The 23,302-nt window shown below is 37.0% G+C and overlaps 1 protein-coding gene across 2 annotated transcripts in view; it reads right to left on the reverse strand.

Annotated features, from left to right (window-relative positions):
* The window catches only part of ARHGAP32 (Rho GTPase activating protein 32), a 255,843-nt gene that overhangs the window by 205,421 nt on the left and 27,120 nt on the right, over nucleotides 1–23,302 (reverse strand). The window contains exons 2-4 of one of the 2 annotated variants that reach the window (XM_036747727.1): nucleotides 16,466–16,554; nucleotides 15,864–15,905; nucleotides 15,440–15,524 (exon numbers count right to left, since the gene is read on the reverse strand). In XM_036747727.1, the coding sequence (XP_036603622.1) occupies nucleotides 15,440–15,524; nucleotides 15,864–15,905; nucleotides 16,466–16,554 (216 nt within the window). The remainder of the gene's footprint in view (nucleotides 1–15,439; nucleotides 15,525–15,863; nucleotides 15,906–16,465; nucleotides 16,555–23,302) is intronic. The other variant, XM_036747729.1, reaches the window with a different exon arrangement.

Below are 23,302 nucleotides of genomic sequence, written 5' to 3' on the forward strand. Positions count from 1 at the left end.
ACTCTTAGGTACCACATCACACCTTTCAGATTGGCTAACATGACAAAACAGGAAAATTATGAATGCTGGAGGGGATAAAGGAAAGTTGGAACACTAATGCATTGTTGGTGAAATTGTGAACTGATCCAACCATTCTGGAGAGCAATTTGGAACTTTGCCCAAAGGGCTATAAAAATGTGCATACCCTTTGACCCAGCAATACCACTTCTGGGGCTATATCCCAAAGAGATCATACAAATGGAAAAGGACCCATATGTACAAAAATGTTTATAGCAGCACTTTCAGTGGTGGCAAAGAATTAGAAATTGAGGGGATGCCCATTAATTGGGGAATAGCTGAACAAGCTGTGGTTTATGAATTTGGAACTCAAAAGCTTATAGAACTGAATGTTGTAAACTAAAAATAAATAAATTTGTTTAAAAATGTTTTTTAAAAAAGCATCAATATCCCATTTACCAAAAAATTTATTAACAGAAACATTTCCTACGGAAGCAAAGAACTTATTAAGAATTTCTATTTCGGGCGGAGCCAAGATGGCCACATGAATACAGCATCTTACTGGAGCTCTCTCACAAGTTCTGTCAGATTGATATAAAAAAGTGAATTTAACCATATTGGAGAGAGATAGAAACTGCCGGCAGTCTGAGTAAGGCAAATTTCCAAGCCAGGAGAGTCTAAAAGGCTGACGGGACAAATCTGTAGGCTTGGACAGTGCTTGGCATGCAGAGCTGCTCCAGACAGCACCGAAGCAGAAGCGGCCGGCCGGGAAACCCACGTAGGAGACAGGCTGGGAGAAAGCCGGGTGCCCGAAACTGGCGGAGATCCCCAGGCCTCCCAACACAGGACAGCAGTCTGTGGAAGCAACAAGAGGCAGCGCAACGCCACGGGCCATGAGACATCAACTCCTGAGGCTTGCAGCCCAAAGGTATGAAACACGGCTTCTTGAACTTCCGGGAGACATAACAGCCAGGTAAATAGCTCTAATCCCTTTCCCCCTCAGCCAGAGAATTCCTCAGGAAAAAAAAAAAAACGCTGGAATAGAGGAGATAGAAGTGGGGCTTCAGTGGTCAAGTAATAGGAGTTCCTGAGTCTCAGAGGGGCAGAGCCAGCAGGGGTCAACACCAGGAGCCCAGACCTACTCTTACTCCCCCAGGGGAAGTGCCAGACACCAGCTCAAACAACAAATAGCTGAGACTACTGCTGAAGAGCAACAGTGCTGGAGAGCAACCCTAGGGGAAGAGACATCAGGCAGCCAGACCCCTCCCCCAAACCTCAGGAAACTGAAGGCTATAATTCACAAAGACAACAACTAGACTCACAATCCCCAGAAAAAGAAAGCTGGGACAGAGAGCCCTGAGCCCCAAAAGCAGAAATTTATTGCAAAGCCAGGAAAAGGCTAACCAACATGAAGAAAAACACACAAAAAAAAACCAAGGAACATTGATTCTTTTTATGGAGACAGGCATGATCAAAATATCAATTTGGAAGAGGATAGCAACGATACTATACCCACATCTGATACCTCAAAAGGGAATGTGAACTGGTCTCAAGCCCAAAAAGCATTACTGGAAGAGCTAAAGGAGAATTTTAAAAACCAAATTAGGAAGGTAAAAGAAAAATTGGATAAAAAAATCCACTGATGAAATCAAGTCCCTAAAGAATAAGATTGGTGAGAGGGCTACAGAGATTCAGAATCTAAATAGAGAAAATGACACCCTGAGAGGTAAAATCAACCAATTGGAAAAGGAGACTCAAAAGCAAAATGAAGACAGTAATTCATTAAAAATTAGAGTTGAGCAAGTAGAAGCTAATGAATCTATGAGGCATCAAGTAGTAGTAAAACAAAATGTAAAGAATGAAAAAATAGAAAGAAATGTGAAATACCTGATTGGGGAAACAACTGACCTGGAATATAGATCCAGGAGAGACAATTTAAGAGTTATTGGTCTACTGGAAATCCACGATGAAAAAAAGAGCCTTGACAGTATCTTCGAAGAAATTATCAAAGATAACTGCCCAGAGGTCCTAGAACCAGAGGGCAAAATAGTCATTGAAAGAATTCACCGATCACCCCCTGAAAGAGATCCCAAACTGAAAACACCAAGAAATATTATAGCCAAATTTCAGAATTACAAAGTCAAGGAGAAAATACTGCAAGCAGCCAAAAAGAAACAATTCAAATATCGTGGAACTACAGTCAGGATCACGCAGGATCTCTCAGCTTCTACATTAAAAGACAGGAGAAATTGGAATATGACATTCCAAAGGGCAAAGGAGCTGGGACTACAACCAAGGATCAACTACCCAGCAAAACTAAGCATAATTTTTCAGGCAAGGAGATGGACATTCAACGAAATAAGGGAATTCCAGACCTTCCTGATGAAAAGGGCAGAACGCAATGGAAAATTTGATCTCCAAATATAAAACTCAAGAGAAACATAAAAAGGTAGACAGGAGGGAAAACCCCCACAAACCTTATTAATCAATAAGGGCAAATTATTTGCATCTTTATATAGGATTACATCGTCTTATGTCAATCTTGAGAATAATACAGCTATTATGACAATTGAAAGGGATATACATAGACTGGGAATGCCTGTATAAAATAACTGACATAAGGATAAAAAACATAATTAAGAGATGTAAAGGGAGGGCTATGAGAGAAGAGGTAAGGAGGTAGTAGAAAACGGTAAATCACATCAAATGAAGAGGCACAAAAACACATTATAGTGGAGGGAAGGAAGGGAGGGAGAAGAGCAGTATTTGAGCTTTACTGTCATCTGATCTGGTTCAAGAAGGGAATAACATACCTTGATAGGTACAGAAATCTAACTTGACTCTGCTTCCCCTGGGGCTGTTCTCCAGCATTGTTGCTCTTCAGCAATTGTCACAGCTGTTTGTCATTTGTGCCGGTGTCTGGCACTTCCCCTGGGGGAGCAAGAGTAGGTCTGGGCTCCTGGTGTTGACCGCTGCTGGCTCTGACCCTCTGGGACTCAGGACCTCCCACTGCTTGGCCACTGAAGCCCCACTTCGGTCTCCTCTATTCCAGCATTTTTTCCCCGAGGAATTCTCGGGTGGGGGGGGGGGGGCGGTGCGGTTAGAGCTGTTTACTTGGCCATTATGTCTCCTGGAAGTTCAAGAAGCCATGTTTCATACCTTTGGGCTGCAAGCTTCAGGAGTTGATGTCTCAGGCTGCTGGCATTGCGCTGCTGCCTCTCATCGCTTCCACAGACGGCCATCCCACGTTGGGGGGCCTGGGGATCTCCGTTAGTTTCTGGAGCCCAGCTTTGTCCCAGCCTGTCTCGCACGTTTGTTTCCACAGCTGCTTCCGCTTTGGTGCTGTCTGGAGCAACTTCGCATGCCGAGCGCTCTCCCAGCCTACAGATTCGTCCCATCGGCCTTTCAGACTCTCCTGGCTTGGAAATTTGCCTCACTCAGACTTCTTGTGATTTCTAAGTCTCTCAAATCTGCTCAGATTCACTTTTTTATAGCAATCTGACAGAACCTGTGAGAGAGCTCCGGTAAGACACTGTTTTCATGCGGACACCTTGGCTCCACCCCCCATCAAATCCATATTTTATTCACCCTCAGAGACTATAACTTTTTCCCCAATTCTCCCACACATAACCCACCAGTTGCCCACAAACTTCCTATAAATGCCCTAGAATCCTATTGCACTGAGGTGTCTGAGGTAATTCAACATTGTTTCCCTCTATATACTTCTAGTTAAAAGCTTGAAGATATCACTACCAATTATATTTTCTTTCTCTTGGGACAAAAAAATGTTATACCAAAATGCTCAAAAGCTAATGTCATTGTTGATAGCTATGAGCCCATTTAATTTTGCCTCACTGAGGACTTGTTCCAGAAGTCATCTTTCTCCCAATGATTCAACTTTCTAACCACCTCTTTTTATCTAAACCAGTGAAATTTCAATTCCTGTTTCAGCCATGTTACAAAATCTGCAATCTGAAATCATATATGGCCAAATTCAATAGCCTTTTTTCTCAGTAATCCTTTTCCTAGACTAGCCTATACATCTGATACAATTAACAACCCCAATAACGCCAGATATTCTTTATGTCTTAGCTTCAGAGATCACATTTCTTCTAATAACTTACTTCGTCCTCTAGTTCTTCATTCGCTTCCTGACTAGGGGTATTCCACAAGTGTGTGTTATACATTTTTTCCCCTTATGTCTATGTCTTATGTAAATCACATTCATTAGCCTATCTTCAACTATTTCTATGTACATGATTGTGTATTATATATATATATATATTCACTGCCTCTAATTTTACGTCATTCCCTGGAGCTTTTTAATGTGGTTTCTCATCACCACCACTCTGCTTTGGCTGTTTTCTGAAAGGTTACTAAATGATTTTTTAACTCCTAAATTCCAGGGGCAGCTAGGTGGTGCAGTGAATAGAGCACTGGCCTTGCAGTCAGGAGGACCTGAGTTCAAATCCAGCCTCAGACACTTGAAACATACCAGCTGTGTGACCTTGGGCAAGTCACTTAACCCCAATTGCCTTGCCTCCCTCCCCCCCAAGAAAAAAAAATAACTGCAAAAGTCCATGTCTGTTTTGTCACCCCAGACATCTCTTAAGGTTTTGACATTGTTGAGAACAAACTCCTTCTGAATCGTTCTTTTCCCTTGAAATTCAGATCCTGTTATCTTCAGGTTCTCCTCTTTCCTGTGTGATTATTCTTGTTCAGCTTCCTTCAGTTTAAGCAGGGGATATGCTCAAAAGCTCTGTCCTAGACCTTATTTTCTCAACTTCCTTGGTTATCTCATCCACGCTTATTAGCTCAATTGTCACATCTTCACAAAAATCTCCAAAATTTATGTATCCAGCCCACATCTCTTCCCTGAATGTAGTCACATACCTAATGGCCTGCTAGACAGCTCTACACAGACATTGAACCAACACTTAGAATTCAAATGGATTCATTTTCCCCTTAAGTCTGGTCCTCCTCCTAACTTTCCCATTTTTCTTAACAGTGCAATCATCTTCTCAGTGACCTTAGTTCAAAACTTCAACATCATCTTTGATTTTTTTCTCTTTCTCACTCTTCACATTCATACACCAAGTGTTTAGTCTCTCCAACATCTCTCTAATCTAATACCCTTTCCTAATTCACACTGCCATCACTCTATTGAGTTCCTTATTACCTATGGCCTAGAATACTGCAACAGCCTCCTAATTGATCTGTTTGCTTCCCACCTCTTTCCAATCCAATCGACATGTATTAAGTGCCTACTATGTGCCAGTCACTGTGCTAAGTTCTGGGGATACAATTAGTAAAAAGAAAAGCAGTCTCTGCCATCAAGGAGCTTATAATCTAATGGCGGACACAATACGCAAAAGGAGGCAGTAAAAGAGAAGGGGAGATCAAGGAGTACCCAGCAGGGGGGAAAGAGTGAGGTTGCATTTGGAGATGAAACCAGGTAGAACAGCAGATATAGAGTGAAGTGAGCCAAAAAGTCCAGTTTATGGCCCCTATCAAGGAAGACGTTGGGAGGAGTGTGGTACTCAGTCCTCCAATCAGAGGAAAGAGGATGTTGAAGCAAGTGCCATCAATCAAGGCTTGAATTAGCAGCACAGCAATGAGCATAACCTGGGAGGGGCATGTGTTCCCTGGAGTTGAAACCAGGCAGGGAAACAGATACAGACACTTCACAACATCCAAGTATAATCACAGCAATCTTCTCCTTAAAAACTTTAGATGGTTTGTTACTGCTTTCAGGATAAAATTCATACTTCTTAGTTACACATTTAAGACTCTCCGCAGCACAGCTCCAACCTAATTTCACATTATTCCCCTTTGAAGACTATGTTCCAGCTAAACTGTTTTACCAGCTATGCCCTAACCATGACCTTCAAGCTCCATTTTCCATGTATACATGACATTCATTCTCCATAATTAGAATGCAATCTCTCCTCATCTTTGAGAGTTAAAACCCTTCTCCTATTTCAAAACTCAGATCAGTTATTTTCTGTCCATGGAAAATTCCATGATTCCTCCAGTTGAAAATGTTTTCTCTCCTCAAAATTTTGCTGAGCACTTTTATCTACAGATTTTTGCTCCTATAGTATAATATTTGTTACCCTTATCTGTTACTATCCATAACCCACATCTTTTTTCTGTCTGACCCCACCCCCAAGTAGACTAAGAGGCCTTTGAGGGAAGAAACAATATTACGTAACATTATTGTAGAGTACCTTGACACACAGTAGATAATAAATATGTTGAACACAAAGAGCCTGATTTGTTTAAGATCATTTAGTATCTTTTAAGACCCATAAAAATAAAGGGTACTAGTTCCTATCTCATGTTTGTCATTGTATTAGATTTTGAAATTATTTCCTATGTCTTAATTCTGAAGGATAAAAACATAATTAAGGATTACCAATTTGCCATGCTAACTAAACAGACTTTAAATCATATCCACACAAATTTGTTTATTAAAGTTCTAAGTGATCATAATACACATTCAACAACAACAAAAAGCATAAAATCATGTAATCGTTTATACCAACGTAGTTATTTTCTCAAGCACATATGGCAAAAATGTGATTTTGTATAAGTCTTTTCCTTATAAAACTTCAGGGCCTGGTGTCACACAGAAAAGTAAACTGTAGCAGTTATTGGCAGCCTAACATTCATAATAATTCAGGTACCACTTCATAATACGGCAATTGTTACATCAATAGTAGTGTCATTCTTTTCTTTTTGCTTGCTCCATTAATGAGCACTTATACAGTACTTCCCTCTAGTGGTTTCAGCCACTCTTGGCCAAAATCCCAAAATGAGTTTGGGCTTATTTAAAAGAAATGTATGGTTTTAGTATTTTTTTTTTAAAAAAAGATACATTTCATTTTGAGTATTAGCTAGAATCCGGTATATGTCTCGGCCAGCCATTTCCCTAGAATATAACAAAAAGTCAGGTACAACTGTACAATGCCCATAGACACAAACATTACTCTAAGTTTGCAATAAAATAGGATAGTTTGCAAAACAAGTCCTACTAGTATGCTGGTCCTTTAAAAAAGATTATATTTCCTGTGTTCCTGCAAATGAAAGTAGATCAGGTGACCTTTATTGTTTGTTCTTAAGATTTCTACAGCAGAAAGAAATTTTTTCCCCAGGTCAGAAAGTTCATAGACTAAAGTTACCAGGACTCCATCTGCCAAGCATTAATCCTCTATCTCTGGGATGATAAGGGATAGAAGACAGATAGTACTTAGGTTGTAAGAACTAGCACAAATTAATAACTTTCATTTAATTTCATTAATTTATTAACTATTTCATGGGTCTTGTTAAAAAAAAGTTGGGGAAAATTTCTCAAGTATCAGTCACCAAACCCATAAAGTGACTGATATGAAACATATACATACATGCATGTGTGTATATACATGAACATATGTATGTATGTGTGTGTGTGTATATAATGTGTGTACAAAAGTATGATGATAACTGCTAATATTACACAGGTGTTTAAAGTTTGCAAAACAGTTTATAAATTTTATCTCATTTTATGCTCTCATATGCTCTTGTTGAGTCATTTCAATTGTGTCTGACTCTCCATGGCCATATCTGGGGTTTTCTTGGGAAGTATGTACTGGAATGGTTTGCCATTTCCTTCTTCAGCTCATTTTACAAATGAGGAACCGGGGCAAACAGGATTAAGTGACTTGCTCGAGGTCACACAGCTCATATCAGAACCCAGATTTGAACTCGTCCTCCTGACTCCAGGGCCGACTCTATCCACTGCGCCACCTAGCTACCCATGGACTATATTACGAAAGTCTAACTGGTCAAATTCCCCAAGTCTTTCCTCTCTACAATTCATACTATCTATAGTTTCTATGAACAAGCAATTATTAAGTCCCTACTGTCTGCCAGGTATTCTGCCAGGCAATGAAGACAAACAAATGAAAAATACTCCCTAACCCTGTGGAACTAACAAAATAGTAATAATTCAATATATACATATATAGATATATTAAAAATTATGAAACTGATACATGATAATTACAACTTAGAGAGATACCAGTTAGGAGGATCTCACAATATTTCACAGGGAAACTAGGGTTTGATTTGAGCCTTTAGTAAGCTAGGGATTCAAAATAGGCAGAAGCAGAGATGGAGCGCCTTCAAGGCAAGGCATTCAAAGCACGGCTAGTACAAAGACATGGAGACAAAAAATGTAGTGTGTGTGAGGAACAGTAAAGAAGTTCTGGCTGAATTATACTGTAGATGAAGGACAGAGTAACATATAATATTGCTGGATAGGAAACGAAGTTATGAAATGCTTTAAATGCCAAACATAAGCATTGGCATTTGTTCTTACAAGTAGTAAAAAGCAACTGGACTTTGAGTAGCAGAGTGATATAATGAACTATGTGCTTTAAGAAAATCTTGTTGGCAGCTACTGGATGAACTGGATAGAGGAGAAATGAGAAGAAGGGAAACCAATAATAAGGCTATTATAATATTAAGTGAGGGCTATAATGACGGTCATAGCTATGAGAGGAGAAAAAAAGGGTGTGTGTGTATGTATATATATACATATATATATATATATATATATACACACACATATATATATATAAGAAATATTGTGGAAGCAGAAATGACAAAATTATTCAAATTTCTGGATATGTGCAATAAGGGAAAGTAATGAGTTAAAAATGTAACATAATTTGTGAACCTGGGTTTCTAGAAACATGGTGGTCCCCTGGACCAAAAATAGGTAATTTTGGAAGAGCAGAGAGTTTCTAGTAAAAGATAAGATGTTCAGAACATGCTGACTTTGAGATATCTATGGGGCATACCATTCAAAATATCCAATAATCAGTTGATACTTACCTCTAGCTTAAGGTAGAGACAAGAACTAGAGATAAATATATATATATATACACACACACATATATACATACATACATATATATATGTGTGTGTATATATATGTGTGTGTGTATGTATATGTGCATATATACACATATATACCCACATACACACACACTTAAATTAAAGCAACTTTGAGGCTTCACCTTACAGCGATAAAATTGGCAAAGTTGACAAAAAGGGAAAATGGGTACTGTTAAGTGTTTGGCCTAGCTACTGTGTAAAGCAATTCGGAACCTTGTCCAAAAAAATTACTGAACTGCGTATGTGCTCCTACTACTAGGTCTGTACTGCAAAGAGATCAAAAGTAAAGAAAAAAGTCTATATGTATAAAAATATTTATAGGGGTTCCCACAAATTAGGGAATGACTAAATAAAAATATTGTACATGAATGTAGTGGAATATTATTGTACATGAAATGAAGATGGTTTCAGAGAAACCTGGAAAGACCTGTATGAACTGAAATGATACACTGAAGTGAGCAGGATCAGAAGAACAATTTATACTCTAGTATCAATATTGTAAAAATTAACAATTTTGAAAGAGTTAAGAAATCTACTTAATGCAATGATCACAGAATGATTCCAGAGGGCTGATGATGAGTAATGCTGCCACCTCCTGACAGAGAAATGATGAACTAATTAAAAAATGGCAAATAGGGGAATCTGTTTTAACTTGATTATGCTTATTTCTTACAAAGGTTTTGCATTTCTTTTTGTTTTTCCCAGAGAGCAGAGGGGTGGGAGGGAGAAAAAAAGAAATGCCTGCTATTTGAAAAAAAGCCATAAAAAATTTTAAATAAATTTTGTTATAAGAGATCACTGGAAACTCTAGGAGGAGCAATTTCAGTTCAGGGATGAGGTTGGGGACCAGATCATAAACAGTTCAGAAGAGAGGAGAAACATCAAGGCACCAAATAAAAACAGTTACCCACCTCTTCCCGAACAGTATGGTTGAGTAAAGGGAAGAAAAATAAAAGATGATAGCTTGAGGAGATGGTCAGGACATCAGAGGGTCTTTTTAGAATGAGAGAGATTTGGGCATGTTTGTAAGCAGTAAGAAGAAGCATGTGTGTATGTAGATAAAGGAAAAGTGGGGGAGAGGGAAGGATGGTCAATTTGAGGGAGAAGAGAGAAGAGATATTTCAAGGATATAGATAGGTTGCCAAAGTGCCACTGCTAAAACGCAGGTCTGATCATGTCACTAGCCTGCTCAGGACATTCCAATGGCTCCCTCTGCTTGTAGGATCATACAAAATTCTCTGACATTTAAAGCCCTTTATAACCTTGCTCCAACCTACATTTCCAGCCCTATACATTATCCCCTAAACATCAGCCAAACTAGCCTTATTACTGTTTTCCACATGATAAATCATCTCTCATCTCCATGCTTTCGTATGTCCCCCCATAGCTAGAATGTTTCCTCCCCTCACCAACTCCCTTTAGAATCTCTAGTGTCCTTGAAAGCTCACCATAAGTATCTCCTTCTTCATGGGGCCCCTCCTGATTCCCCATACCTACTTGTGACAGCTACCAAAAGAGTTTAACTTCAATATGTGCATTTATTTTGCATGGTACCAACCTCACAGGACTCTTGGAAGGAGAGCATTTTGCAAACCTTCAAGTGCCAAATAAATTGCAGTTATCATAATATTTTATGTATATTTATATGTTTACTTTTTGTCTCCTTCTACATGTAAGGAGAGCAGGGACTGTATAGCATTTCTCTGAATACCCAAAACATAGCATGAGGCCTTGTACATAACAGGAATTTAATAAATGTTGATTAATTCATTCTCTGTGTTAAAGTTATCAATAAGTGATTATTGTGCTATTATTTCCTTTAAGATACTTTACTTCTACTGTTTTCATAAGCAAGACTGGCTTCTCTTTTCTGACCTTGTACTTACTTCAGTTCCAACAAAGAAAGCCTCAGCAGAAGTATAAGGGATGTTACCAGGCTAGATTAGTTCATGAGATGTCTGTTTAAATAATAATTTTAACAATATCCCAAATAAACCACACTATGTAGATAATGTGTCCTTATATGCCTTGCAGTGGGGAAGAATACCCAATCCTAAACACCTATATTGGTTTCCATGCAAAGTAAATCTTCACCTTGGGCACATAAGAGCATACATCATAGAGACCCTAACAATGCAAGTTCTACTTGAAGAATCACTGGGAGGAAGCGATTCCATTGCCCTTCTCCCAGACCTTTATTACTCACAGACCTTTACTAACATGGTATATGGTGTAAGCTCAACATATAAAGAAATTATTTATATATTCCTCTACCCCACACTGGTTTTTTTTTCCAACTTTGAAAAAATTTTGTTTAAAGTCTTGAGTTTCAAATTATATTTCTCCCCTCCCCCACACAAGATAGCAAGCAATCAAATATAGGTTATACATGTCCAGTTATGTAAAACAGTTGCATGTTAGTCATTTTGTAAAAGAAGACTCAAATGAAAGAAAAAAGAAAGTGAAAAACAGCATGCTTCAGTCTGTATTCAATCAACATCACTTCTTTGGTAGTATGCTTCACCATTAGTCCTTTGGTATTGTCTTAGATCATTGTATTGCTGAGAAGAGTTAAGCCATTAACAAATCTTCACCAAATAATACTGATGTTACTATGTACAGTGTTCTCCTGGTCCTGTTCACTTCACTATGTATCAGTTTATGTAAGTCTTTTCTGGTTTTTCTGAAATCATCCTGCTTGTCATTTCTTATATTACAGTAATATTCCATTATAATCGTATACCACAGCTCGTTTAGATATTCCCCAATTGATGGGTATCTCTTTGATTTCCAATTTTTAGCCACCACAAAAAAAAAACTACTATAAATATTTTTGTCCTTTCCTCTTTTTTTGGCTATCTTTGGGATATAGACCTATTAGTGGTATTGTTAGATTAAAAGGTATGCACAGTTTCATAGCCCTTTGGGCACAGTTCCAAAATTGTTCTCCAGAATAGTTGTACTAGTTCACAACTCCACAAACAGCACATTAGTGTCCCAACTTTCCCACAACTCTTCCAACATCCAACATTTTCCTTTTTTGTCATATTAGGCACTCTGGTATGTGTGAGGTGGTACCTCAGAGTTGTTTTAATGTGCATTTCTCTAATCAAAAGTGATATTGAGCACTTCTTCATATGCCTATAGACAGTTTGATTTCTTCCTCTGAAAACTGACTGTTCATATCCTTTAACCATTTATCAATTGGGGAATGGCCTGTATTCTTATAAATTTGACTCAATTGTTGCAAAAAAAAAATTTTCCTGTTTTTCTGTTTTCCTTATAATTCTGGTTGCATTGATTTTGTTTGTGCAAAATTTTAATTTAATTTTATATCAGGGCTGTCCAACCTTAGGTTTTTATTGAAACAAGAGACAATATATTTTGATTTGCCATTTTAGTCAGAACTCTGCAGAAGTTCGGCTTTGTTTCGGGCATTTATATAAATTTCTATGCTTGTAGGCAGGCCACATAACTTGCACTGAGGGCTGCATGCAGCCCGCAGGTGGCATTTTGGACAGCCCTGTTTTATATGATCAAAATTATCTACTTTACATTTTGTAATGCTCTTTATATCTTCTTTGGTCCTAAATTCATCCCTTATTCATAAATCTGACAGATAAACTATTCCATGTTCTCTTGTTTATGGCATCACCCTTTATGTATAAATCATGTATCCATTTTTACCTTATATTGGTATATGCTTTAAGTTGCTCGTCTATTCCTAGTTTCTGCCATACTGTTTTCCAGTGTACCTAGCAGTTTTTGTCAAATAATGAGTTTTTATTCCAAAAATTTGAATCTTTGGGTTCATCATATACTACATTACTATGGTCATTTACTATAATGTAATTTTTACCTAATCTATTCCACTGATCCACCATTCTATTTCTCAGCAAGTACCAGATTATTTTGATAATTACCATTTTATAATACAATTTGAAATCTGGTATGGCTACACCACCTTCTTTCAAATGTTTTTTCAATAATTCCCTTGGTATCCTTGAGCTTTTGTTCTTCCAGATGAATTTTTTTCTTTAAAATAATTTTTAATACTTTGATTGGTATAGCACTGACTAAATAGATCAATTCACATAGAATTGTCATTCTGATTACATTGGCTTAGCCTACCCATGAGCAATCACTCTGACTTTATTTGTGTGAAAAGTGTTTTATGGTTGTATTCATATAGTTCCTGGGTTTCCCTTGGCAGGTGGAATTTCTCTTTCTATATCCTGCTGCTGGACTTTGTTGGTAATATACAGAAATGCTGATGATCTGTGTGGGTTTATTTTGTATCATGCAACTCTGCTAAAGTTGTTAATAATTTCAACAATTTCTTTTTAGTTAATTCCCTAGGATTTTCTGATTATAACTTCATATCATATGGAAACAGTGACAGTTTTGTTTTTTCATTGCCTATTCTAATTCCTTTAATTTCTTTTTCTTCTCTTACTGCCATAGCTAACGTTCCTAGTACAATATTAAATAATAGAGGTAATAATGGGCATCCTTGCTTTACCCTTGATTATACTGGATAGGTTTCTAGTTTATCCCATTACAGATAATGCTTGCTAGTAGTTTTGGATAAATATAACTTATCATTTTAAGGTAAGCTCCATTTGTTCCTATGCTCTCTAGTGTTTTTAACAGAAATGGGTGCTGTATTTTGTCAAAGGCTTTTTCTATTGAGAAAATCATATGATTTGTTAGTTTTGTTATTGATATGGTCAATTATGCTGATAGTTTTCCTAATATCTAACTAGCTCTGCATTCCTGGTATGAATCCCATCTGGTCATAGTGAATGATCTTCACAATATATTGCTATAATATCCCTGCTAGTATATTATTTAAATTTTTGCATCAATATTCATTAGGGAAATTGGTCTATAATTTTCTTTCTCTGTTTTGAATCTTCCTGGTTTCTCTACCCCACTCTGATAACAGCCTATGCTTGCTGTATGTAGGGGAAGACTAGACTGAGACTAATGGTATCAATACAAATGAAAGAACAATACTTACAAGCAAAAGATAGGTTATTTTTGCCAATATGTAACAATTCACAAATAAGGAACAAGAAAGTTCAAATGAAAGACATTTAGAATATGTACACATTAAATTTAATATATCTTAAAAAAGAAAAGGGAAAACAGTCATCCCAGATACATTGAAATATATGGTAGAAATATTTAACAAATAGCAATAAAATCAAATCAGTGTTTTCAATACTGCAATGCAAAAATCGGTTCTTGTGGCCTCAAATATGCACTGCTCTTTAAAAATTTTTACAAAGAATTATTCTCTTAATAAAACAAAACTTCTTTAAACATAAGTATATTTCCTGATAATAAAAACAGATTAAGAAGTGTTTAGATCAATTCCTGCATGCTAAATTTATAAATGTTGTAAAAATTGCAGGAAAAAACTATGACACTCTATCACAAAATGACCTTTGGTGCCATTATTTGTGACAGAATATTAGGAGAGGTTGGTCCACTGGTTTGCCCCCAAATGGATTGTCTTTTGTTCTCAGGACAAATAAGATACAAAATAAACATTAAATTTTACCCAAAAAAGGTCATTGCCATAAAAATAGCCTATAAAACAATCAAACTTAAAATGCTTCCCTGAAAACTATAATTCACTGTTTGTTGAAAATAAAAACATTTCTTTTCAAGAATTCTAAACAGACACTTCTGTAGGTTTTGCGTGCTTCAGCAGACAACCAAGAATGAGTTTAGTAATATAAAACATGGAGATAAAGAAGGACTATTTTCAAGCAACTACAACAGCTATGAATGCTGCTTGTGACAATACAGACAAATTATAACATGTACCTTAAATGTTCCATTACATGGATACCAATATAATCAGTCATTGCCTTCTGAGTACACTCCCTTGCCCATGTTCCTTTGACATCTGAAATACTGGTTCTGAAACGGTTCCCAGGAAGAAGTGGGGATAAGCAAAAGGCACTTCACTATTGATTCAAACGTACATGGGCCAGAAGAAATAAGCATGGCCAAGGGCTTCTGGCAGGCCTTTCACTTGTCCAGCTCCTACAGACTTTTCTCTCAAAAAGGGGAAACTAATCAAAAGCTAACAACTATGATACGCCTCCATTTCTGGGTCAACTGAAGAAAGTACTGACTGGAAATCTTGAGTCTCGAATGCCAGAGACTGTTGGTATAGCTTTTCTTTGTAGCTCTAGGCAGAATTTCCACACCAGTAGCTCCACACAGTTATACACATTTCCTTTAAGACCTTTTACTTCTCCATCAAAGTCATCAATCCTCAATATTCTGAATCTCTATATTTGTAATCATTAGTATTACACTTAATACTAATAAAGATTCCCAGTTTAAGTACAATCTGAAAGAATAACAATCTTTCCCACATACAAAAAATAAACAAATGGAAAAAAAAAACAGATCTTCCAAGTTAAGCCTCACAATTCTAAAAACTTAGCTCAGAATGAAAGACACATTTCAAACTCACCTGTATGCTGCCAAACTCCACATTCTCATAATGGAAATGTGCACATTCTGCCATCTTTGGAAAGTGACCTTTAGCAAAGGGCAACCTAAAACACATGAAAAGAAATGGGTAACAAATAAGTTTCTGAATACCCACAGAATAGTGAATCTACTTAGAAAATTATAAGGTATGTGAGAGCTTGCACATGCACACACACACACACACAGCCAGGGTGATTCACTGAAACAAAAAGTAGTCAATTTCAGCACAAGGGGCAAACAAAACAAAACAAAAAAAAAGCATTCCTATGGGCTCTTAACCAAGATACAAAGTCAATGCTCACAGGAAAGCATAATTTTAAGAAAACTACCAAAACTCTTTTGTGAACAGAAAGTTTCTAACTGGCAGCAATAATAAGACCAAATATATAAAATCACAATTTTACCTGTGAATGTTGTCACAGCCCATAAGTCCAGGATTGGTGGATCTAAGAGTGCAGAATGAACATTTTATCCTTTGGCTTTTCAATTCCTGAAGCTGAGACCTAACTACTGACAAAGACACATACTATACCCAAGAGAAAGGTTTGAGCCCACAGGCTATTCTGCTTAAAGCCTGTACAACCAGCTATAAATATTACACACAGATAGTTGATAGAGATTTCTTGCTTCTCTAAGACAAAAAAGATATAAAACAATCTATTCATTCAATCCTAGAATGTACAGCTAACTTTTATAACAACATCAAACAATGAATAAAGGGGGTCAGAAGAATATAAAACTTCCTTCTTTTAGATGGAGAGTCAATGCTACATGATGTTTTAAAAATAAAATTAGCTTAAGTGTTTGTAAACTCAATAATTGGAATGTCTTTTCATTCAACAACCTGAATTTAGAGACCAACTCTCCCTCGGCAATACCATAGCAACCTCCATAAAAGTGGTTAAAAGTTATGTCTATGGAACAATGAAATCAAATGAAACATTTTAGCAGCTAAAAGAATCAATTTGTAAAAATGACTTAAAATCTTAGAAAAATTATTGCTTACTTTTTCACGTGTTTAACTTTCATACTTGCTGTACTGCCACATGCCTTAAGAGAGTCTCCAGGAATATCTGGGACATCTGCTCCTCTTGCCTAAAGAATAAAAGAAAAGAACAAATGATTTGTAAACATTTTGATAGTAAAATAACTTAAAACAGCAACATGGGGTTATTTCAGTAGTTGTCAGACTGCATTATAGAAACACAAAAGTAGGAGAGACATATTTGGCTTTGCCCATGAAGAAAGCCCTCAGCTAACTTGCTCTAACTTTTCTATCTTTTCAAATCAAGCTTAAATTTATACTTGCTCAATATGAGAATTATACGGGTACCAAGGAAGAAATTTCCATGGCACCACTACTACTTCTTTAAAGGAGCTTGGGTATATCAGGTCGGCCACAAGTTTTTGAGTTCCAAATTTTCTCCCCCCACCCCAAGACAGCATGTGCTCTGATATAGGTTCTATATATACCTTCACATTAAACTTATTTTCCCAATAATCAAGTTATAAAGAATAATTATAAGCAACACAATGAACCATGAGAAAGATGAAACAAGACCAAAAATAAAATAAAATAAAATTTTTTAAAAAGAGAGAAAAAATAGTTTTCTTCAGTCTGCATTAGACTCCATAATTCTTTCTCCGGATATGGACAGCCTCTTCCACCATGAGTCTTTTGGAGCTGTCTTAGAACCTTGCATTGTTGAGAAGAGCCAAGTCTATCAAAGTTAGTCATTAAAGAAGCAATGTGTCTGTGGTTATGTACAATGTTCTCCTGGTTCTGCTCCCTTCACTCATCATCAGATCATATAAGATGGAGAACACACTTTCAAAAGGCATCTAAGAGTTTGAGGTAAGGAAAAGGGGAAAAAAATGAGCTGTTGGGGAATAACCTCAACTTTGTTGGTGAAATTGAAGGCAAGAGCTGGAGAGACTGAAGATCACATTGAAAATGAAGAAAAGAGCAAACTCTGAGTTTGAGAGTTGAGAGAGAAAGGTGAAATGGACAACAGATTATGATCAGACAAAAGCATTCTAGATTTCATGAGCGTGGATGTGGAACACTTGTGGGTGATAGCTACATCAAGTGTATGACCATCTGTGTTTGTATAGCTGTAGTGGGGTGGAAGAGTAGGCCATGGGAAATTAGAAAACTGAGGAATTGTGAGCTTAGAGGATTTAAGGGAGTCTCAGTATGTATGCTGAAGCTCTCTAGAATGAGAACAAGAGTTAAGGAAAAGATGAAGACTGTATGCCAGGCAAAGAACTTATCTGGACACAGAGTATCCAAGAAGTCTATAGAATAAAAAAAAAAACATCCAGAATCTTGATTGGGTGATTAATATGGATTGAATAAATCTCACATGGGGAAAAGTTATTGAGGTACACTGCAGAGTTGGGTGAGCCTGCAGGTGGCAAAGAGGAACAAGAAGGCAATGCAGGTGAGAGGAAATGGGAGGGAAGCTGGCACAGTGCATGAAAATACAACCAGTAATAGAAAGTATAGCCAGAGAAGCTGTATAATAAAGAGAGAATCAGGACTTGAAGAGGGCAAGAAGTTGGAGGAAGCAAAAAATGTTCAAGATGAAATCTAGTTTTTTACCTATCGAAGAGGCATGCCAGAGAGCACAGTAGGACGGTTTGGTAGTTTCAGTGTGGGAGGCTTCAGGATTCGCTGAGGAGGATGTAAATAAGCAACAGTCAATAGGAGTTACAGAGTCAGGTTTAAAAAACTATAGCCAGAGGTTCAGAATCACTGAGTTGGGCAGAGTAAAACAGGATGAAATGTTAATCACTGAGGAATGAATTAAGGCACAGAGTTGGGAGATGGAGCGCCATGAATGAGGAATAGGAAGGCCAAGGTTCCTGTATAATATGTGGAGAGGATATCTTGTAAGAAGACCAGAAGGGGAGCTTTAAGTACAAGAGGACTTCATCTGATCCTAAAGGTAACTGCTGTTGCTCATTATTCATTTTCGAAGAGGACCAATGACACCATGGGGTGATGTCTTAACTTGCTCATGAACTGGATTTAAGTGAAGCAGATTTGCACAAAGTTACTGGCCTCACTCTCTCTTTCAGAGCTATTTAAGTGCAGGCACTGTGACTTTATCTTACTAGAGGTAATAGGGACCACTAGAATTTCTTGAGCAGCAAAGTGGTAAGGTCAGAACTGTACTTTAGGAAAATCATTTTGGCCAGCAAGTGGAGGATAAAATAAAATGGGGAGAGATTTAAAGTAGGGAGACCAACCTGAAGGATATTGCAAAGGTTATAAAGTTTAGAAAAACTGTGTTTGCAATCTAGGTCTTTCCATTAGACTTCCTGCATCTTTAAAATGAAATGCATTTAAGTGTTATCCAAACTATGAACAGTAGAGTGCAGCAGTTCCCAATGAAAATATTAATGAAATGAAGAAAAAACTAATACAAAAAGCTGGCTATTAAGTCACTTCCTTTATGCAAGCAAATACTGTAAATTCTATAGGCCATCTGGATTACTCATCAAGAGTTTCAGGGCCAAGACATAAGTCTAAAAGACAAAATGAGTGTTCACACTTCTCTGAGTAAAGAAAGTAGCCACAGTTTCAGGGAGGAAATGGAGGAAATGAAGAAAATAAGAAATCACAACAAACTGGTAAATTCTTTAAAAGAATTTGCTCATTAAACGAACAGATCATAAGGAACATGCATATTAAGGAAAAATGAGTCTTTTGAAACATTAAAGTATTTGTAAAATTTACTTGTTTAATAGAACTTCATCTTAACATTAATCTTTTCAGTAAGCAGGTTTATTTTTATTTCTAACTATGCCACTACCCTCTATGGAAAATGCATTTACTATAGGTTTCTATTTCTCCAATTTATAAATGATGTCTATATAGAATGTAATATTTTATCTTAGGACTTTTAAAAATATTATTAATTTGATAAAAATACAAACATAACCAATTAAACTTGCTATTTGAATTTACATAAATGAATTTCAATACTTTTTAGTCATATACTATGTAGTAAATCTCTATCAGAATTCTTTGTTCACTCATTTTCTCTTCTGTTTTTATACAGAGTATATATTCTGTTATCCTGTTTAGTTTGCTTTTAATCTCCACATCATTTCACAAATTATTTAATTATTTAATAATCCCAGGGGAAAATGTTCATTCTTACTAATAATCAAAAAGATAAAACTGAAACAATCCATAAGTACTACTCTCCCATCCATCAAATGGACAAATATGGTTACAAGTGATAAAATTCATCACCAACAGGGATGTAGATGAATGGTCAACTCGCTCATTCATCGTTCCTGGAATTAAAAACCAATAAAACTTTTTTTGTAAATTAATCTAGAAAAGTGAAATGAAAGTTACAAAAATAATCAAACACTTTAATTTGATCGTTTCTTATAAATAACCTTGAAGTATTATTTCTTTAAATGTTTTCAAAGATTTGTGTAACAGCTTTATTCCTACCTGGAAGGACTCTAAATGTCCAACAAAAGGGGAATAGTTAAATAAACTAAAAAACATGAATACTATAATGTAAATAAGGTTAATAAAGGTGGATATAAAGTTTTATAATTTATGAATTTATAAATATAAATACTTGGACATCTAATTAAGGAATGGACAGGTTAAATATCCATCATAACCTCCATATTGGCTCTCTGATATATTCCAAATATTAGAAACATCCTGATTGGACAGGCATAGCAGAAGCTTATACAGGTGCCACTATACTCTACAATTGTACACAAAAAGCAATTACCACTTTTCTAAGGGAGATTAAACTCTATCAGTAGTTATTTGAAAATGGATAGGAGGCATCCTTCTTGCCAATAATCAGATAATAAAGGTTGGCAAATGATCCAAATAAGTTAATTTACATTGAGAGTCACCAGAGAGGATGGCCATAAATGAATTAATATTAATTTAGGAAAGAGTCTTTCAATGAAGTGCCACAAGAATCTCTCACTGGCCCTGTGATGCATTTTTATCTATGACACTGATGAACACAAAATGGCATTCTTGCCATTATCAGATAAAGCAAAGGTGAGAAGGATAGGTAATATTGTATAACAATATGATAGGGTGATGCACTGAATTGAAAAAGATTAAATTTAACAGAGATAAGCTAAAGTTTCACACTTTCAATAAAAAATGGCTAAACAACAGTTCTTATGAAAATATCTAGAAGATGGTGGCTGGAGAGCAGGGACTTGCTTAAGCTCTCCCCCAAATCCCTCCAAACACCCGTAAAAAATGGCGCTAAACAAATTCTAGAGCTGTGGAAACCACAAAATAGCAGAGGGAAGTAGGTCTCCAGGCCAGGATGGCCTGTGTGGTCACTGGGAAGGGTCTATCACATGGCGAGGGGAGTGGAGCGCAGCCCAGCGTGGGCTGTGCCTGCACAGACCAGAACAGGAGTTGGCCCGGAACAGGCCTCAGGACCACGAATCACTGAGCTGTGGCACTTACCAGACTTCTTAACCCACAAATGTCAAAGACCATGGAGCAGGTTAGTGGGAAAACTGCTAGACGGGGTCAGAAAGCAGCCTGACCCCAGCCCTGGGGGTGGTGGAGGTGGTGCGCAATGGTGACAGCAGCAGCAAGAAGCTCTGCTGCTGCTTCCAGACCTCCAGTGTCAGCTACTTCTGGAGTCGCTGGCTCACACAGTGGGAGGAAACAAACATATATGTGTGTGAGTGTATGTATATATGTGTGTGTGTGTGTGTGTATGTATATATGTATGTGTGTGTGTATATATGTATGTGTGTGTGTGAAAATAAAATCAAATTAAGGGATGAGAGAGGAATATACTGAGAGAGGGAGCAAGGGAGAGATAGAATGGGGTAAATTATCTCACATAAAAGTGGCAAGAAAAAGCAGTTCTGTAGGAAGGGAAGAGGGGGCAGGTGAGGGGGAATGAGTAAATCTTGCTCTCCCTGAGGAGGGAATACCATACACACTCAATTGGGTATCTTACCCCACAGGAAAGAAGGAGGAAGAAGATAAAAAAGGGGGGATGAGTGAAGGGAGGGCAGATAGGGGGAGGAGGTAATCAAAGACAAACCCTTTGGAAAAGGGACAGGGTCAAGGGAGAAAATTCAATAAAGGGACATGGGTTAGGAAGGAGCAAAATATAGTTAGTCTTTCACAACATGAGTATTGTGGAAGGGTTATACATAATGATACACATGTGGCCTATGCTGAATTGCTTGCCTTCTCAGGAAGGGTGGGTGGAGAGGGAATAGGGGAGAGAATTTGGAACTCAAAGTTTTAAAAACAGATGTTCAAAAACAAAAAAAAAGTTTTTGCATGCAACTAGGACATAAGATACACAGGCAATGGGGCATAGAAATTTATCTCGCCTTACGAGAAAGGAAGGGAAAAGGGGATGGTAAGGGAGTAGGGTGACAGAAGGAAGGGCTGACTGGGGAACAGGGCAACCAGAATATACACCATCTTGCAGTGGGTGGGAGGGTAGAAATGGGGAGAAATTTTGTAATTCAAACTCTTGTGAAAATCAATGCTGAAAACTAAACATATTAAATAAATTTTAAAAAAATAAATTAAAAAAATAGACACAATCCTGGCATAGGCCTCATATCATAAATGGACTATTGTGATAATATTCTCAGTCTGTCTCACAGGCTCATCTCTCTCTACTCCAATCAATCCTCTGCTCAACTCTCAAAGAGATCTGTCACTCTCTCCGAACTCAATGAACTTCAGTAGCTCCCTATTACTCCCTGGATCAAATATAAAATACTATTTGGATTTTAAAGTCCTTCACAATCTGGTCCCCACATACTTTATAATCCAGTTACACAGCTACACTACTCTGGACTCTCAAAGAACAACTAATAAAAAAGAGGAAAAAGCAGTTGAGGAAAACTACTCAACCCATCCAAAAGGTTGGCATTTTGTGTAGTGTTCCACACTTACAATATTTAAAGTAAAAAGATGAATTGGCGGCCAGGGACTGGATTGGTTTGGTAAATGAAAAGAAATTCTTTCAAATCAGTCAAGTTTCTTGATCTACTTTATGTTGAAAGTACTAAGCCTTGATAACCTCTTCCCTCGAAGGAAATGCCTAAGACATGAAGTAGTGAGAAATTCTTCTCAGATTAATCCACAAATTGGATAATTGGTCCTTGAGTAATCAAAAGCTATCCATAGAGTAAAACCTGAACAATTCAAACTTTCTTTACATACAGGAATTAGAATGAAGTTATCTTTTGTGTCATGATGCTTAATTTTTTAACAAATCATTTTAAATCAAAACCTCTACTAGATAACAGCTAAAATTACTGTCTTTACAAGTAAATAATAAGCATTTATTAAGGATTTGCTATGCTGCCAGAAACTATACTAAACACTAGGAACACAAATGCAAACAAAAAAGAGAAAACTATCCTTTATTAAGCAGAGAAGGCTGCTCTGGAAAAAGAAATCTGGTGACTCAAGAGTGGAGCCCAGAAGGAAAGAAGGGCACAGCTGGCCCAGGCCCTTCCTTAAAAATGGAGGTTGAGATAGAAATTGACAGAAACAGAGGAAAAGGTCACAGGGGCAAGGACAGAGGAATATTTTTTTAATCCTAACCTCCAAATTTTGAATAAATGTTAGTATCATAAAAGGGCCAGATTGACCATTATGAAAAGTAAAGCTGCCTATTCAAAGAAAAATAAACAAAATGTGAATTTTATTCTTCTTATTCACGTCTGTTTGACAAGCAATAATATAGCTATTCTTACAATCCTTGATTCTTTTTTTGTTCTGTTTTAATTTTAAGGGCTGAGCAGGAGTATCGTTCTGTGTAAGAAAGGTTCTGAGAAA

The sequence above is a fragment of the Trichosurus vulpecula genome, chromosome 2 (assembly GCF_011100635.1).
Source record: "Trichosurus vulpecula isolate mTriVul1 chromosome 2, mTriVul1.pri, whole genome shotgun sequence".
In the NCBI taxonomy this organism is placed as follows: domain Eukaryota; kingdom Metazoa; phylum Chordata; class Mammalia; order Diprotodontia; family Phalangeridae; genus Trichosurus; species Trichosurus vulpecula.